General features: G+C 43.2%; 1 protein-coding gene across 2 annotated transcripts in view; it reads right to left on the bottom strand.

Annotated features, from left to right (window-relative positions):
- Nucleotides 1–8,516: 8,516 nt before the first annotated feature.
- The window catches only part of NSL1 (NSL1 component of MIS12 kinetochore complex), a 30,663-nt gene continuing 19,086 nt past the window's right edge, over nt 8,517–20,093 (bottom strand). The window contains exons 5-7 of one of the 2 annotated variants that reach the window (XM_075925166.1): nt 17,792–17,859; nt 12,156–12,309; nt 8,517–9,207 (exon numbers count right to left, since the gene is read on the bottom strand). In XM_075925166.1, the coding sequence (XP_075781281.1) occupies nt 8,969–9,207; nt 12,156–12,309; nt 17,792–17,859 (461 nt within the window). In that variant the 3' untranslated portion in view covers nt 8,517–8,968. Of the gene's footprint in view, nt 9,208–12,155; nt 12,310–14,971; nt 17,102–17,791; nt 17,860–20,093 lie in introns of those variants that run through there. The other variant, XM_075925167.1, reaches the window with a different exon arrangement.

A 20,093-nucleotide genomic window follows, 5' to 3' on the forward strand; every position in this document is an offset into this window, starting at 1 on the left:
CCGGAAAAGTGGCTGATTTTCCGGAATAAGTGGCCCAGTGTAGACACAGCCTTTAAAATCAGCCGTTATTCCAGAAAAGCTATGCTATGCCACAGACGCTTTTCCAGAAAAAGGGTTTTTCCGGAAAAGCAGCCTACCAATGTAGACGCTCCTTTTCCGGAAAAACTGAAAACGGAATAGTATTCTGTTTTAAGCAGTTCCGGAAATTCATGCCAGTGTAGACACAGCCGTACAGTAGAGCATCGTTGCTTTTCCGGAAATTCAAGGGCCAGTGTAGACAGCTTGCAGCCTATTCCGTAAAAATGGCTGATTTTCCGGAATAAGTGGCCCAGTGTAGACACAGGCATCTAGTTTAATCTTGAAGCCAGATAGATCTTTTGCCCCCACTACTTCCCTTGGAAGGCCGTTCCAGAACCTCACTCCTCTAATGATTAGAAACCTTCGTCTAATCTCAAGTCTAAACTTCCTACTAGCCAGCTTATATCCATTTGTTCTTGTGTCCACATTGGTATTAAACTTAAATAATTCCTCTCCCTCCCTGGTATTTATCCCTCTAATATATTTAAAAAGTGCAATCATGTCCCCCCTCAGCCTTCTTTTGGTTAAGGTAAACAAGCCAAGCTCCTTGAGTCTCCTTTCATAAGACAGGTTTTCCATTCCTCAGATCATCCTAGTGGCCCTTCTTTGTACCTGTTCCAGTTTGAATTCATCCTTCTTAAACATGGGAGACTAGAACTGCACACAGTATTCCAAATGGGGTCTCACCAATGCCTTGTATAATGGCACTAACATCTCCTTATCTCTACTGGAAATACCTCGCCTAATACATCCCAAGACCGTATTAGCCTTTTTCACGGCCATGACACAGTGGCGGTTAATAGTCATCCTATAATCAACCAGGACTCCGAGGTCCTTCTCCTCCTCCGTTACTTCCAACTGATGTGTCCCCAGCTTATAACTAAAATTCTTGTTATTAATCCCTAAATGCATAACCTTACACTTCTCACTATTAAATTTCATCCTATTGCTATCACTCCAATTTACAAGATCATCCAGATCTTCCTGTATGATATCCCGATCCTTTTCTGAATTGGCAATAGCTCCCAACTTTCTGTCATACGCAAATTTTATCAGGACACTTCCACTTTTGTGCCAAGGTCAGCGATAAAAAGATTAAGTAAAATGGGCCCCCAAAACTGATCCCTGAGGAACTCTGCTAGTAACCTTCCTCCAACCTGACAGTTCACCTTTCAATATGACCCGCTGTAGTCTCTCCTTTAACCAGTTGCTTATCCACCTCTCAACTTTCATATTAATCCCTATCTTTTCCAATTTAACCAATAATTCCCCATGCAGTACTGTATCAAATGCCTTACTAAAATCTAAAAAATCTGTTACTTTCTCAAAAAAGGAGATCAGGTTGGTTTGGCATGATCTACCTTTTGTAAAACCATGGGCTACGTCTACACTGGCCCCTTTTCCGGAAGGGGCATGTAAATTTCAGCAGTTGTAGTAGGGAAATCCGCGGGGGATTTAAATATCCCCCGCGGCATTTAAATAAAAATGTCCGCCGCTTTTTTCCGGCTTTTAAAAAAGCCGGAAAAGAGCGTCTAGACTGGCCCCGATCCTCCGGAAAAAGTGCCCTTTTCCGGAGGCTCTTATTCCTACTTTAATTTATTCCATTTATTCCTTTAAAGTAGGAATAAGAGCCTCCGGAAAAGGGCACTTTTTCCGGAGGATCGGGGCCAGTCTAGACGCTCTTTTCCGGCTTTTTTAAAAGCCGGAAAAAAGCGGCGGACATTTTTATTTAAATGCCGCGGGGGATATTTAAATCCCCCGCGGATTTCCCTACTACAACTGCTGAAATTTACATGCCCCTTCCGGAAAAGGGGCCAGTGCAGACGTAGCCATGTTGTAATTTGTCCCAATTGCCATTAACCTCAATGTCTCTAACTACTTTCTCGTTCTAATTTTTTTCCAAGATCTTGCATACTACAGATGTCAAACTAGCAGGCCTATAGTTACCCGGGTCGCTTTTTTTCCCTTTCTTAAAAATCGGAACTATATTAGCAATTCTCTAGTCAAATGGTGCAACCCCTGAGTTTAGAGATTTATTAAAAAAATTTGCTAATGGACTTGCAGTTTCAGGTGCCAGTTCTTTTAATATTCTTGGATGAAGATTATCTGGGCCCCCTGATTTACTCCCATTGAGCTGTTCAAGTTTGGCTTTTACCTCGGATATGGCAATATCTACCTCCATATCCTTAGTCCCATTTGTTATGTTACCATTATCCCTAAGCTCTTCATTAGCCTCATTAAAGACTGAAGCAAAGTATTTGTTTAGATATTGGGCCATTCCTAGATTATCCTTAACCTCCACTCCATCCTTAGTAATTAGCGGTCGTACTTCTTAAAGTTAGCCCTTTTGAAATCAAAAACCCTAGTCTCAGATTTATTTTTGTTTACCCTTCCATTTAATTTGAACTGAATTAGCTCGTGATCACTCGAGCCAAGGTTGTCCCCTACGACCATTTCATCTATGAGGTCCTTGCTACTCACCAAAACCAAATCTAAAATAGCATCCCCCCTTGTTGGTTCAGCAACTACTTGATGAAGGAATTCATCAGCTATCACATCTAGGAAAATCTGAGCCCTATTATTATTACTAGCACTTGTTCTCCAGTCTATATCTGGAAAGTTGAAATCTCCCATGATTACACAGTTTCCATGAGCATTTACTTCATTAAAAACATTAAAGAGGTCTCTATCCATATCCAAATTGGATCCTGGTGGTCTATAACACACCCCAAGCACTATCCCAGGGGAGGATCTGATAGTTTTCTTTCCCAGTGTGATTTTTTCCCAAACAGACTCTGTCTTCTCCATTCCATCACTTTTTATTTCTTTACAATCTACCTCATCTTTAATATACAATGCGACTCCACCACCTTTACCCTTATTTCTGTCTTTCCTAAACAGCACATACCCTTCAATACCTGTACTCCAGTCATGCCTAGTATTCCACCATGTTTCTGTTATTCCTATAATATCTGGTTTCACTTCCTGGACCAATCTGTTCAACTCTTGTATTTAGCAATGACACTTTGAGTATTGACATGTATGTCTACACTACACAGCTTTTAGCAACAAGTCAGTGAGTGCACTTTTGCAAGCTAAATACTTCTGACCTCCATGAGTGGCTCTCGCGTCAGCCAGCACAGCCTGCCGACAAAGCAACATTCACACTAGTGCTTGCTGCAGCAAAACTGTGTCATTTTGAGGGAGGAGGTTAAGCACCCGTGAACAATAAAAGTTTTGTCCAGCTATTGCCAGTATAGACACAAGCTTTGTGTTAGGTTCTATCTATACTGACAGTGCAATGATAAAACTTCCCCTAAAAGACAAAAATTTTGCCATGGCAAGTGGCAGCGCTCTTCTGCCTACAATGTGAATGCTGCTCATTCGGGGTGTAAGTATTTTATCTGCAAAACAGCCAACAAACAGTGGCTACACTGCTTGATTTTTTAGCAGCTTGGCCATGATGCTAAAAGCTGTGTAGTATACACAAAGCCTTAGTTTCCCAGACAAGAGATTGAAAGCTTGTTTCTTGCATCAAGAGAAGTTGGTCCAGTGAGAGATGTTACCTAATGTACCTTGTCTAGCTAGAAAGACATAGGGGGACAATTGAAATTTTGCCATGCCCAGAAGCTACCTCTGGCCTCATCATTCAGGAGGATCTTTTTTCATCCACACTTGCATCAGTGTAACTCCCTGAAAGATTTTCTTGACAAATTATTATTACAAGTCAAAAGTTCAAGAGGTAAAATTAACATGTCTTCATAGTGATCTATATGAAATTTGATATGATACTACTCCAGCTGCAAAATGTTCCATGTTGCTGAAAAAGACATATTGTTTTTATATTCCAAACTCCTGAGCACCTGAGTCAACAGTTTTGCTACTCATTTAAAAATAACCAGAAGAAAAATGTTTCTGTTTCCCCCAAACTATTTCCCCCCAAAATACACTAATCCGAGGCTTAGGAAGGGCAATATTAATTCTGGCACTTCTGTCAGGTTTGAGGTCTGATATTCTGCGATCCCTTAAGGTTACAGGGAAGCTTTGCATTATTAGTTAAAGGGAAGATGCTCAGCTTTGCAAAGAGTAAACCTAGCATTTATTTCTATTTTCAGTAGGCTGTGTGTGTATTTTAGAGCACTTTTCAAGGTTTTCAAAATAGATTAATTTTCTCTTTTCTCAAAGAACAGTGCAGATGGTCACGTGGAACCTGAGGCAGACTGGCTTTATGAGTGGAGGAATATGAAACAACTTAAAAATCTCTAACATTTTTTTTTCTAAACATGAGTGGTGGTTACTGCTGATATGCAATGTGGTATCACATTTGTATGCATTGTTATTTGGGATAATCTGAAAAAATCATTTGGGGCTTTACTCCTGTGGACAATACAGCCATTTCAAACTCATCCCAGGTAAACCTCCCAAGTTAATACATATTTGCTATGGAGGCTGAGTTGGGGGAGGGCGGGCGGAGAGGGGGGAATTCCACTGACGTCAGTGGACTTTGGATCAAACCCCTTATGCATAGTGGAATAACTTTATCCCTGGGGTAACAACACTGATGTTAGAAGTGGAGTGTATGTCTGTGCAATTATACTAGAGATAAATATGGGCCAAATACTATGCATGTATTGTCCTCGGCTCATGCAGGGAGATGTCTGAAAAATCAATTTTTCACATGCACTAGTCCTTGGATGCCCGTATAACAAGTACACAGCATGGTTTTTTATTTGGAGACAAATCAAGTCTGATTGATGAAAACATGCAATCCTTCTGTTTCAAGATTAAAAGATTAATTCAGGCTTATTATTCAAATATTTTAATAACATTATGGAGCACTAGTACTTAACACTCACTCTTTTCATCTTCAAATTATTTTTCAAACATTAACTTTTTTATTTTTCTCCCTAGGCAATGGATACTTGTATAAGTTAGTATGTATATGCATACCCAGTGGCTGTGTCTACACTGGCATGAATTTCCGGAACTGCTTAAAACGGAATACTATTCCGTTTTCAGTTTTTCCGGAAATGGAGCGTCTACATTGGCAGGCTGCTTTTCCGGAAAAGCCCTTTTTCCGGAAAAGCGTCTGTGGCCAATGTAGACACGCTTTTCCGGAAAAGAGCCCTGATTGCCATTTTCGCGATCGGGGTTTTTTTCCGGAAAAGACTACTGGGCTGTCTACACTGGCCCTTTTCCGGAACAGTGTTCCGGAATAAGGACTTATGCCCGAGTGGGAGCAGAATAGTTTTTCCGGAATAGCGGCTGATTTTGTACAGTAGAGCATCGTTGCTTTTCCGGAAATTCAAGGGCCAGTGTAGACAGCTCACAGCTTATTCTGGAAAAGCGGCTGATTTTCCGGAATAAGTGGCCCAGTGTAGACACAGCCAGTATGCATTCAGATAAAACATCTCAATATTTTACTAGAAGCATACATTATTTTGTTCAGCTATGAAATTCAGATTCAAGCCCAAGAAAAAAACCCCATAGATGATGTAGTTGTAAAGCCTCAGCTAACCCTATCATAATGATCAAATTAGGTATGTCTATATTTCTAATTAGGTACTTCTACATTTTCTGTTATTTCCAGATCTTTTCATGTGATTCATACAATTTAAATTAATATCAAGTCATACGGCTTGCAAATTATTGTAAACTATTAATTCAGTCATGAGGACTATAAGCATTATATTATAGTGTTTAGAGTAGAAGGCATGGGGCTTGATCCAGGAATCATAGAAGTCCAAGGGAGTCAGAGGACGGATGGTCCTGTGGTTAATGCATTCGTTTGGGACAGTAGAGGATCAGACTGTTCCCTGCTGTGGAACAGACTTCCTGTGTGACCTTGGCAAGTCACATTGGCCCAGATCCTCAAGTGTATGTAGACACCTAACTAAAGTGATTTCAATGGCAGTTAAGTAGACCTTGGGAGAGAGAATTCCTGTGTTCTAGTCCCAGCTATTGCTCAGGCAAAAAGCTTAATCATTCCCTATCTCATTTTACCCATCTACAAAACGGGTATTGCAACAACACATAGCTATACCAAAGAGGTGTCACAACATTTGAACTGACTGATGCTATAAGTATGAACCTGCACTATTCATATGCAATATGAGGTGCAGTAGTTGACACAAAAATGTCATTATTTGTTTCTCCCTGTGCACACTCAAGTTCCATTGCCCTCGCTGGAAGCTCCAAGTGCATAAGCAGAGAGTAGATGTATCTGTAACTGAGAAATTACACACATTTGAAGCTATATCTATACTGCAGCCAGGAAGTGTATTTCCCAGCTCATGAAGACCTACACACACCAGCTTCAGGCGACCTAGCAACTATAATTATCAGTGTGGCTGCAGGGGCATAAGCTGTGGCTTGGGCTACCCATCCACATATAATCCCATCTACAATTCTAGGTACTTGGGAGTCTAGGGGGAGCCACTGTGGCCACACTGCTATTTGTAACACGATAGCTCATGCAGAACAAGGGCATCTATGTCCACCCAAACTGGGAATTATAATCCCAGCTGCATTACAGACATATCTTTAATTGTGCAGAAGTATGTGGTTTGTTTAAATCTGGGAGAAAACTCTTAAATTACACACTAGTACACTTTAAAAAAAACATGCAGTCCTGTGGCACCTTTGAGACTAAAAACATAGCATATTTGGTAGACAGGATGGACTTTTTAAATGTGGATAATAGCTTAAGCAATTAACCATATTCTACTTATGGAGACAAACTTTGTAGCAGATATTTATATGTTAGAAGAGCATCTGGCCCTTTGCAAGCCAATATCAACATGGGTAGGCGACAGCTGATTAACATAGGAAAAATCTGAAATTTTGTGGGAAAATTGTAATGTGGTATGCAAGTTGTCAAAAATGCAATTGACAGCAAGACTGATGGCTCAATTTGCTGCTGTTTACATAAGATCTTTACAAGTGGCCTCCAAAGGACGAGCTAGAGAACTTGTCCAGGAGGCCCCCGACTTGTGACGCGATCCGTTCCTGGATCGCAAGCCAGAGGTGTCGTAACTCAAGCTCTCATTTACAATAGGCGCCATGTGCAGGCGCCAAATGCAGGCCAAGGACGTAAGTCAGGGGTTTCCGGCCCCTTCCACACTTACAAAAATGGTTGTAAGTGCGGGGGGTTGGAGCTCAGGCAGTTGCATGGTGGGGGCCTCCTATATTTAGTGGGCAGCTCAACAACACACAAATTGTGGCTCCTGGTTTGATGTTCATTGACTTCTTAGCAGTTAAGTTATGGGGGAGGGGAGGAAATGGTACAATGGCTTAAACCAGAGTTCTCCAACCTTTTTATGTCCAAGATCACTTTTTAAAAATCAGGGCAACCCAGGATCTACCCCATGTCCTCCCTGAGGCCCCACCCACTCCATTCACCCCTCTCTCCATCACTTGCTTTCCCTCATCCTCACTTTCATTGGTCTGGGACAGGGGATGTGGGCCCTGGGCCAGGATTTGGGAGCAAGTTGTGAGAGGGAATTTGGGTGCAGGAGTAGATGCAGGGTGCTGTCTCTGGGAGGGGGCTCCAGGCTGGGCAGAGTGTTGAGGTGAGGTGGGAGTATGGGATGCTGAGCAAGCTCCAAGGCCAATGAGAAAACCGCTGAATGCTTCCCACAAGGGCTTTGCTTCTCTCCCCCCCCCCCCCCCAGCACCCGCTAGTGTGCAGGAACGGCTGCCTCCCAGGCTGGCGGCCCAAAGGAAAAACCTGCGTGGTTGGGTGCGTCACGGGGCTTGGTGGAGTTTGCTTGACTACAAGCTCTGTAATGGGACGGTCTAGGCTGTTGCCTAGCAAAAACTGAGGAGTATGTTGGTGAGAGGCAACAGAAGACAGAGCCGCCACAGCATAGGGAAGGGGCAGCTGTAACCCACAGGTAATGGGGCAGAAGGTGGCACTTCTAGTGCCCAAGGAGGTCAGCTTGGACATGGCTGTCTGGCCCCTCATTTGCTCTGCATGGTCACTGCAACGGCCCTTCTCCCTGCTGGAGAAACATGAACAGCTCTGACATTGCTTTGTGATCACTAGAGGCCCAGTGCTGTTCTCTCCTGGCCTCCCGGTTTGTCATGCTGGAGAATGTTCACAGCAGGGATGTTAATACGTTCACAGCAGGAATGTCAATGCATTTTGCATCGATTGGTCGATAGGGCACCTCCACCTTTGAAGTGTAACAACCACCCTAGGGCTGTTGCTATACTTCAAAGGGAAAAGTGCAGCGTGGAGCCCGGGGTCAGCTGGGCACTCCCTCGCTGACCCCAGGCTCCATGTGACACTAACACTTTGAAACGCTGCGGGGACCCCAGAGTAAGGCACCTCGCAATGCTTCAAAGTGGCAGCACTGCACAGAGCCTGGGGTCAGTGGGGGAGGTCATAGCTGATCCCAGGCTCCACCCTACGCTGCTGCTTTGAAACACTGCGTGCAGCCTGGGGACACCCCAGATGGCCCCGGGCTCCATGCGGTGATGCTGATTTGAAGTACCCTGTACTATTCCTCCCCTTGCTGCCTCTTTCTGATAGAGGCAGCAAGGGGGTGGGCAAGAGCGACTAGCTGATGGCTATCCGATAAACATTTGATTATCAGATAGTTGTCTAATTGTTCACATCCCCTAGTTCAGAGTATGGATGCTGCTTACTGGGTAATGGTTAACCAGCTCCCCAGGGAGCAGGAAATGGGAAGCCAGGCTTCTAAGGAAGAGGAAGGAGATGATGAAGAGCAGGTGAGGCAAGCACTGGACCTGGAAGGAAAGCAGGGATCATTTAGAACAGGACAGATATGGGGTTGGGACTGGAAGGAGGTCAATGTTCAGTTTGACATTAGAGCTTATTTTACTGACATATGCCAATAAAATGCTGATTGTGACAGTCCCACAGTCAGTTCACCATTGCATAGGCACATGCACATAGCTGTCCAGGTAATAGCCATTCCTGTCCCACACACCACATCACAGGAGATAACTGGATTTTCTTCAGGAAGGCACAGGCACTTTTCTTCCCCCTCTGAAGTTGGTGCAGCCTTGTCTCTGGTATTTCTTCCCACTCCCACCTGCTGCTGCAGCTTGGAAGCCTGCAAGGTTGTGTGGGATTCCCCCTATGTAGTCTCTTCTGGTTGGCTTTGGAAAGGAAGCACCGGAACCCATTGGGCATTGTTGTAACTTGTTTTGTGCTGCAGACAGCTCCTGCCCAGGTCAGTTTTCTTTCATGATCAGAGGAGCAATTCAAACCACTGAGCCCAGCCGACACCCCCCTCAACACCTCCCTGTCCCTTTAAGTATTTTTCAACACCCCACTCCCCCTTCCTTTGACCCTATTTCTTTGGCAGGCCCCCACTTGCTCTGGCCCAGGTCCTCACAAACCCCTAATTTGCTTTTACCCAAGAGCCCAAGAGAGAAGAGGAAGGGAGAAGTGGAGGAGAGGAACTGGATAGTGTAGCCCAATTTGATGGTGCTTAGGACCCAGATGTCAGTTGTAACTGTAATTGAATCTCAAATGTCATAAAAGCAAGCCATCCTGTCCTTGAATAGTCAGGGTAAAGAGGAGGATGACTGGGACCACTGTTATGGACCAAGAAATCAAAATAGACACTTGAAGGACAACGGGGGAGGGCATGTGGACTTTCTGAATCCTGGACCCACCTTCTTTCGGTGGGGCCTCTGCCCCCTTTTGAGGAAGCCCTACTGCCTTGGGAAAGCAACAGGCTGCCAAAAGAGGCATTGTGGATCTCAGTTCATCTGTTGTTGACCATCATAGTGGCCCTTGGCCATGACAGTGCACACACCCTTATGGAACATAAGATAGCCCTGGGATCTCTGAAGGAGTAGACCTGTCAAAGAAAAGCATCCAGCCATTGAAGGGCAGATCCTCTACAGCAGGGCTACTCAACATGTGGCCTGTGGGCCGCATGCAGCCTGTATGTTTGCAGCCCATGGTGCAGTTTGGGTTTACCCAGGGCTCAACAAGTGGCCCACAGGTGGGATCCTTTGAATGTGGTCTCCACTGGAAACATGCTCCACAACAGCGAAGCATCTCCCAGGAGGGGCCAGCATCAAAAGACACAAGCGGACAGGCTGGCTGGAACAGATGGGTAGAGTGTCAGCATTTCTAGCCCCCAGGGAGGAGGTGCTAGGAGCACCGGGGCATTGTGGGAAGTGCTTTGTATTTATGCCCATCAGTGTGAAAGAAGCTATTTGTATGTACATGCAACCACACTTAAGCTGTGGCCCTTGGCACGTGCTGTGAGTGTCATTGTGGTTTCTGGGCTTCCACAGTTGAACAGCCCTGCTCTACAGCGTGCTGCACACTGGAAGCAATGCCTGAATTCTGCAGCCAGGACTTCCTTTTAATAGTGACCATGGAAGTCTTAGCTCTTGCTGAAGTGTCCATGACATCCAGTGTGGACTTGCTGTGACATCTTTTCCACCAAGCAGCCTGCGGAAGCATCAGGCAGTCTGTCTGCAAATTTAGGCAGACTAGCTCAATTTATAAAGTTGTATTTGGACATCATCTGCTGGTTCACAATCTCTACTTGCAGGGAGGAAATGGGGTTCTCTTTTTCTACTCCTAAAGTCCTTTGGAGTGGACTTTAATCTACACTGCTGGGCTCTATCATTCATGGCAGTTACTTCCAGAGAATATAGGACCTGTGGGGAATAAAAGCCCTCTATTGTCTGCACCAGGACTAAACTTTTCTCCATGGTACTGAAGCTAGCATGCGCCAAATAACCTACTTTGCAGGCTCTACGGAAACATAATTAATAAGAAGGGCCACTTTCCCAGGAGCAGACTGCTATAGGATATCCAACGATTTATCAGAGTTCTGCTGCAGGAACTCTGCTTGAATGTCCAGTGCAGCCATGGAGATGATTAGGCAGGGTAAGGATAGGATAAGGCTAAGACATTGGTGGCCAGTAGGCGCTAGGTCAGGGCTGCCTATTCTGAGTGAGTTGAGTGCCAGTCCTGATACCCATTGTGCTCCATAAACAGCTCCAGTTGAGAGTCAGATAGTGGAGAGTAGGAGGAGGAAGATCCCTGGATTTACCCAAAGGAGTTTTGAGTTTATGGGGATAATGGTAGAACCAGTTTTGGAGGGGGTAAGTAATGTTGGACTCATCCATCATCCAAAAGGAGGGTGGGACTGGCTCTGACCCTGGAAATGGCACCATCAGCACTAAGTACACCTCCATTGTTCCCACTGGTGGAAATGGCATTAACCCTAAAGTGTATGTATGTGTCAGTGGTGCCCAGTGCAATGGTGCTGAGGCAGTCCTGTGCACGAAGCCCAGTACCAGCTCAGCCTCCACTAATGCAGATGAACTCTGGGGTGTGGTGCTGACAGATCCAAAGGTCCAGTGGACAGTCCAGCCAATGAGGCTATAAATAACAGTGTTGGCAAAGTCCTGGACCAAGGGAGAGGCTGGGCTGGAAAGGCAAAGGAGGTCCATTGCTGCTAGCCATTGCTGGCATGACTCCCATCAGTACTAGACTCACTCAGCTGTACCTAGTCAGGAGTCTAGGAAATAATCTCACAATTTTCACTATCATCTAGTGCAAGAACCACATAGAGTTCCAACTCCAACCTGGGTGGCAAGATGGAAATGGGCAGGGGGGGGTCAGGACAGTGCTGCCTCACATAGCCAGGGGAAGGGATATGGCCATGAGGCACAAGTACCTTCTCCCTTTTGACACCACTATGAAAATTTCTCTAGCTTTGATGTGCTGGGTGCGCACACACAAATAAATACATAGCGGCATCTCCTCAAAACTGTAGTTTGCCCCTACAATATCCATATAATGAATTAGCAGCATGCTGTAGCTTACTGGCTTGCTAAACACCACCTCATCATGTAGACAAGCAGTGAGCATGCAAGCAGAGCACAGTCCTTGCAGAAATGCTGTATTGTTAATTTGGTGGTATAGTTTTCTTTCAGGAAGCTGAGACAAAGCAAGAAGTTTACTCTGTTTAATCTCCAACTAGAGTAAATTCTTTGGGAAGAGTTGCTTCTTAGGAACTGGGAACTGGGTAAAGTTTGGATAGAGATTTCTGAAAAAGAAATCTACTTACGTGCTCTTTGTGACCATCTCTGGCCATAAAACAGTGCATGAAGTACAAACAATTCCAAACAATCCCAACCAGACTCCATAGCACTGATTCCTCCCACAATGGGAGTGGACTTGAAGGGCCCCAAAATCTGCTGCTGCTCCAGAGTGGCAACAATCTAAAATAAAAAACGTAATGAGTGATAAATGCATTTTAAAATGGAAATGTGGTTAGAACTTTATCAAGAGTCCTTCCTTCATGAAGTATCTCTTGCAGAATTCAAAGGTTATGTTAAGAACTGCTAGACATCTCCTGATTCAATACCGATTTACCTCAAGTTAAAAATAAAAATGTTTGACGATAGTGACATTTCAGTAAATGCAAACTTCAGACACTTGCCTTACAACACTGCATATTTCAATGGAAAGTTTCCTCAAGGAAAAAAGTATGTTACACAGAAAGATGAAGCATTTTGCATGTCCAGATCAAAAAAGAAGGCCAGGCACAAGAAACCCTGCGGAAGTGTACGAAAAGTCAATCTTTGGTTCCAAAAAGCTTTTCATATTTAAAAAACCAGAAACATTTCCCATGTAGTTAATCTTACCATGACATCCATTCCAAAAAGAAGCCTCTTGGCATGTTCTGCTTGTGTCACATCCTCTGCCTGTAATCTCAGGCCCATGGCGGTCATCAGAGATCCCAAACTGCATAGAGTATCCGTGTCCAGACACACAGCCTACCCATAAGGCTTAAGGTGGTATTTTTGTTTAAGTTACCCTTAAACCATGTAACTTAACTTGCCAGCCTCACCTCTTCCCCCACTACTACTCTGGTTTGTGTCTTCTTCCAACCATATCCTGTGTTTGGAATGTTCTCCGTGTCACAGAACACCAAGAATCCATGGTCACTTCATTCCTATACCCCCACCCCCCAAAAATCACCTGTTCTGTGGAGCCTTAAAACTAATATCAGTGCCACCATCCTTAGCTCAGTTTATAAAAGTAGCTCCAAGATGCCTTGCTCAGACTATTAAGATGTTTACCTGATTTTTGCCTTTTGGGATGTTTTTTCCTGGGGCCAGGGGAGCCATGTCTGTGTTTTGTACAGATCAAATACAGGCAGTCCCCGGGTTACGTACAAGATAGGGACTGTAGGTTTGTTCTTAAGTTGAATTTGTATGTAAGTCGGAACTGGTACATATTGTAGGGGAAACTCTAGCCAAACGTTTTTTTTAGTTTTGGATAGCATAGGGAAAGGTTAACTCCCCTCTAATGTTTGTTTTGCTGTCTGTTCCCCTGTTCAGAAGATTTCACATCTATTTCTGTCCCTGTGACAAACTCAGGACTAAAGGAGTAACTCATCAAATACCAAACAGCTCTGCACCATGCTTTGAGCTAATAGCTTTATTTCCACACACCACCCAGGGTTCTAGGAGGAGGGTCCTTTTTTTGCTAACACAATGAGGCCAGCACTTTGTTTGTTTTGGTGGAGTCTTTGTTTGCCCAGGGAGCCCAGCATGTATAGGGGGAGGAGGGGCGGAGAGGCTGCTTTTGTCTGCTGTTCGGCAGCCTGTTGCTCAGGGGAGGGGGCAGCCTGTTGCTGGCAGGGGGGGAGGGGGGAGGCGTGCAGGATGCGAGGCCGCGGGGGGGGGGGGGGGGGCAGCGGGCGTGGGGAGGCACTTTTCCTCTGCCCGGCAGCTCTGCGGGATCCCTGTCCCTGTGGCCAGCTGCTGCAGGCAGAGGCCAGTTGGAGCCGGCTGAAGAGGAGGAGGAGGTGGATTCTAGGACCCAGGTGAGCGAGCCCCGGGGAAGCTGCTGCGCTCCGGGAGCCAGGCATGTATAGAGGGGAGGAGGGGCGGAGAGGCTGCTTTTGTCTGTTCGGCAGCCTGTTGCTCAGGGGAGGGGGCAGCCTGTTGCTGGCAGGGGGGTGGGGGGGGGGGGCAGCGGGCGTGGGGAGGCACTTTTCCTCTGCCCGGCAGCTCTGCGGGACCCCAGTCAGAGCTGGCCCGAGGAGGAGGAGGATCCTAGGACCCAGGTGAGCGAGCCCCGGGAATGCTGCTGCGCATGTGTGGGAGTTGCCTCACCCCGTTCGTATCTAGGGATCCGACGTAAGTCGGATCCACGTAAGTCGGGGACTGCCTGTACACAGTTGTTGCTTAGCTAGGACTTAAGAAGGAAGTGCCAAAAGCGTCCTGAAACCAACTAAACACTTTCTTATACCAGTCTATTAACCTAGGAGATGCTAATTGATGAACACTAGTAAAACATTCTAAAATAAAATAGAGATTACATAGTAGTCTTACAAGTAGAAAGGAGAGAGTTTTATCTGTGGGGCAGAAGGAATTAAGAAGAGCAAGTGTGAATCAATGAGTGGAGTAATGGGGTGGTTGGTATCTTTATAATCCCACAAACAAAAAAAGCACACCACAGCCCTGCAGAATGCAGGCAGATAGTGTTCTTTCTTTCCTATCTACATGCTGCAATAATCCTAACACTCTTCGGATCCCATTTTTGAGCTTGTCAAGTAGACACTTCTGGTCACAAACTATGTACGAGTTTGGAAAAGACCTGTAAGAACCAGACTGGAACCAGTACTTAGGGTGATCAGATGTCCTGATGTTATTGGGACAGTCCTAATATTAGGGGCTTTGTTTTTTATAGGATCCTATTTTATCCCTGCTCCTCTGGTCCTGATTTCACAAACTTGCTATATGGTCATCCTACCAGTACTGAAGACAAAAGCTTAAAGTTGGTTGCCAAAGGTACTAATAGACTAACCCACTAGAGTCACTACATATTCCCCGATTAGATAATTATGCTTGAACCGATAAATAAGATAAATTGAGATTTCACAAAATATTTTAATTAGTTTTATTTTGTAGAATACACACATTTCTATTTACAGATATACAAGTCATAAGAACAATATAAAAACAAAATTTATGTACAAATATTCAAAATACAAATTCTCATTCTGTAGTAAGTTTACAATTTGCCACCGTATTTTATTAACCTACATTTTTCTACACATTTACTCTTCAAGATTCAGTTTCTGAAAGGTTACATAGGGCCTATCCTTTCCTCTTATTGAGTCTACTTTATCAGTGAAATTCTCCAATAAGGAGTAATGAAAGTTATTCAGCATGAGAAAGCACTTTGCATGTTATAGAAATAAGGTTATATTGTAAACACATGTAATCAGAAGCCAGGAAAAAGTTATATTAACAGCCTTGACTCCTGAAACATTTGTAATATAAGTTATTAAGACAAGCTGCTCAATTTAATAATTTGCTATCTTCTAGCTATTCTTTTATAATATGCAGAAACTCAGATATTGGATAGTTCTGCTTGGTATTAATTTACTTTTACTCTAAATTGATTTAAAAGTTTAGTCAAAAATATTTTACTTACATATATTTACACACACCCACACCCACCCACAAGTAATTGCTTGGAGACCCTCTAACATGATGAAGTGCCCCTTAGGGAGACTAAAGTGGGTGCACCTAGACACTTATAGTTAGATGACGTGAAAATGCAGATGTCATATTACAAAGCCTGGTTCAAAAACTATACTGCAAATAAAATGCCTAAAACTTATAATAAAATTCCATGTTTACATAAAAATATGGATTATAAAAAATTAGCCAAACTGACCCAAATTTTGAATAAAAATAATTATACTAAAAAAAGACCAATTTTGCAACTGCATATGAATTTCATAAATGAAAATGGCCTCTCCTATACAGAGAATGACACATTTAAGTTGCATTTCTTTAACAGTCAAAAAGATCAACAGCTATCTAACTTTATTTAGGGAGAAATACAATAGGTTCATTCATTCATCACCATTCCTTTTAGATCAAGGCTGGGCAAAGGGGCCTCCATGGGCTGGATCCGGCCTGCCAAGTGGGCAGATTTGACCCACGGATGCCCTGCCACTGCCCCGCCCCCAGGTCTTGATTGGCCTGGGGGCAGGAGGAGCATACAAAGTCTCTCGCTCCCTACCCCGGTCCTGCATGTGCTCCTTGCAGGGTGGGGGCAGGGGCAGCTTTGTGTGCTCTTCCCACCCCCAGGCCTTGATTGGCCTGGGGGCGGGGGCAGTTCACGAGGTCTCCTCCTGCCCTGAAAGGGGGCGGGTGCCTAGAGGGAACTGCCAGCTGTTCTGAACAGCTGGCAGTTCTCTCTAGGCAGGGGGAGGGCAGTGGCAAAGACTTCACATGCTACCCCACCCCCAGGCCAATCTGTCTTGGCCCCGCCCCTTTCAGGGCCCAGGGTCACTTCAAAAATTAGTGAGGTGGCCTCCTGTCAAGTTATTGCCCACCCCCATTTTAGACACATGCTTTATGCACGAGTAATCCTATTGAACACAACCAATCAACTCATGTGCATAAAGTTATGCACATGAGCAAGCAATTGAGGCATCAGGGCCAGAGTCTATCCCTACAATAAAAAAAAAAAAGAGAAAAATTGAATGCACTCTAAGGCATGTCACTGCTACATACATCTTCACATAACTAGGATGTAATAATAAAGAGAAAAAATATATAAAAACATTAAGGCTACACAGCCACTAAGAATTCTCTATTTTTAAAAAGAACTATAACTTCTATCCCACTGTTAGAAAAAAAACACAGTTAAACCATACTGTTGACAGAGTATTTTCAAGTTTGAAAATAAGTGCAAGAAAAACTCTCATGTATTCAGAATAATTCTTTGTCGCAGAGGGTAGCATTTTAACTGTGGTGAATCTGTGGTTCTCTTTCTTTTCAGGATTATATTAGAAGTTTTATTGGAAGAGGTTTCTGCTGGTTTGACTTTCATTTGTGTTCTAAAGCTTTGGATTTTATTTTCTTCCTTGGCCTTACAGCCAGCAAAGACTTCCTGGCGAAGCTTGCATAGTTCCAAGTTGGGCTGCAAAGTTAACGTTTGGGAAAATCCATCTGCTCTTTCTATCAATGCTGGTAGGGACTACAAAATAAAAGAAAAACCCAAAAACAAATCTCCAATCTCAAGTCACATAATTAAACTAGTATTATTTATTTAATTATGGGTAGAAACAACATGTTAACTGGAATTTGACATCCATAAAAACCTCACCTAATAAAATTGTAATACCAAAAAGATTGTAAGTGACCAACATTGACCAATAATAGCAAGAGTCTTCATTAGCAGCTCATGTAAGAGCATTTCAGTGCAAGTTTTAAGACTAAACAGAAGAATATATGAACAGTTTATCAAGAATAAGTAAATATTACATCTCATTTCAAATTTCTTACCAAAAAGGATAAGCCATTTATTATATAGAGGTAGTACCATTTTTCTAAAATGAGGGTTTAATTTTCCAAACACTGCAGGTACACAAATCTTGAAATCTTTATAGCACTGTGAAAATTACAAAAATACTTCTACAGCTCTTTCACGGAGTCTTAAAGGAAACTTAGTCCAAAGCAAGCATTTGACTCCAAGTATGTCTGATAAAACAGAGTCTCAGTAATTTTACAAATACAGATGGCAAATTTCTGTATAAAAATATTTTGGCTAGTTAAAATTTCTACTCTTCTCAGTTTTAGACCCTTAATGGAAAACATGTTAAATGTTATGTGACAAAAAAACCCACAATGAAAGATTTCCTCCCAATAGGAAAAAAAGAGGTCTTACCTTCATTGCATCACTAATCTGCTTGGATGTGACTCCTGTTACCTGCTTCAGATTTGCCATGTGAGACGCTGTGAAGAAACACTAACATCAAAAATGCTGTATTTCCCCAGAATTACGAAGGGACAAAAAACCCTATTAAAAAGAGATGGCCAGGGAAACTATAAAGATATTTTAAAAATTATTAGATATCTGCTTTGTTGCTTTCTAAAACAATTTATGATTCAGTATTTTATATAATAGGAAACTAAAAGAATAAACTGCTTCATACATTTAGTGATCCCATTAATAATAGTTTGATAGATCATACATTAGCTGGGGGGGGAGGGGAGGGGGAGGGAGACATCTCAGGTTTCTCCATGGTTCCCATCACTTAAAGACTGGGGCAATATATCAAGCCAGAACTGCCTAATGTCATGTTGTACTACCTATTTTTCTCATTTAGTGTTTATAGAAGAATACAGTATCCACATTCAAAGGGTTGCCACAAGCCAGTCACAGCTTTACTTGCTTTGTAAAAATATACAATTGTTCACAAGTAATCTCCCCACTGACATCAATCCCACAAGTAGTTATTTATATACATTTGCAGATGTTGTAAATTGAACTAACTGAAGATTGTAGGATCGTCGAACATGAGCATACAAAAAGAGAAATATTTTGTTTACTATTCTTCATACTCATTACTTTTATCTGTTCACTTTTTATGCTACTTCATGAGAAATAACCAAAACACACCATGTTGTGAGATAGAAATGTAGCCGTGTTAGTCTGGTGTAGCTGAAACAAAATACAGGACTCTGTAGCACTTTAAAGACTAACAAGATGGTTTATTAGGTGATGAGCTTTCGTGGGCCAGATCCCTTCCTCAGATCCAATAGTGGAAGAAAATTGTCACAACCATATATACCAAAGGATACAATTAAAAAAATGAACACACATGTTCCTTTGGTATATATGGTTGAGACAATTTTCTTCCACTATCGGATCTGAGGAAGTGGGTCTGGCCCATGAAAGCTCATCATCTAATAAACCATCTTGTTAGTCTTTAAAGTGCTACATTGTCCTGTTTTTTGTTTCATGTTCTGAGAGTCTCCTTGAAAGAAGACTCCTAAACATTTTGAGAGTCCTGACAGGGCTAAAGTAATGGTACATATCTTAGGAATTTTTGATAGATATAAGTAAGTAAATGTGTTCCATATAGTCACAAAGGAACACAAGAGGAACTATTAATTGGTTCTTATTCACCAATACAGATAGTCATCTGTTCACTATATATGCAGCGCATTACTGATTAGCAACTTGTATAAAGTTTGACCTACTACATGAGGAACCTGGCTGGCCCAGCACTCTCTGGTCTGACAACATCCATGGTCCAACATGATTTTAGTTAGCCAGATGTTCACTTATCAGTGTGGCCAAGTTTTCTGCTAGGTTTGCAAATGGGTAACAAGCAGGAACTGGATTGGCCCCCCCACAGGTATGGGGCTATTTCAGCCCTGCAGGCAGGGCTTCAGCCCAGGTGGAGCAGCCCCCAGCCACGGCAGGAAGGGCTGCTCCAGCCCACCTGCCCCCTGTTAATTGGTGGCATCCTTATTTTCTGTGGTCCCTTAAAGTTTGTTACAGCCACCTGGCTTTGAGTATTGTGTGCTGTTAGATAACTCTAATTCACCCCAAATGTCTTTTAAGAACCCACTAAGCAGGGGAAGTGTTGGTAATGCTGCTAGACAATATGGACCTTCCGTGGTTTGGCAAATTCTCTGCTTTGGCAGTGGTCAGGTCCCAAAGATACCGGACGACAGATGTTCACCCTATAACTGAAAATATATTATAGCCTTACATAAATATCTTTAAACTCACATATCACGTGGACCTTACTCTTTAAAAACCTAGATGTAGACAGTGATTTACTGATTTCCACGCCTAAAACTATGATTCTCTGTGTCAATATGTTACCATTATTACTTCTAGTAATTTTTGTTGCCTAGCGGCTTCATCAAGGTTCAGACAGGAAAAACAAAATACAAGGTCCCTGCCCCACAGATACTGCAACACAGGAAACAATGACGAACACAGGAAACAATGACAACACGAGGAGGGGAAGACAGACAACTACAATAAAACAAACCTCAGGAAATATTTATGAAGCTTAAAAGATTGTGTTATAGTAGAGCAGAAGACAAACATTTGAAAAGGTGAGCCGTGGACAGTTAGACAAGTAGTAGATTTAAGGGAAGGTTTTGTTATAAAACTGGAATTGTTGCCCTCAGCATTCAGAGTTACAATTAACCTTTTCCCCTTAGCA

The sequence above is a fragment of the Pelodiscus sinensis genome, chromosome 3 (genome assembly GCF_049634645.1).
Source record: "Pelodiscus sinensis isolate JC-2024 chromosome 3, ASM4963464v1, whole genome shotgun sequence".
Classification (NCBI taxonomy): Eukaryota; Metazoa; Chordata; order Testudines; family Trionychidae; genus Pelodiscus; species Pelodiscus sinensis.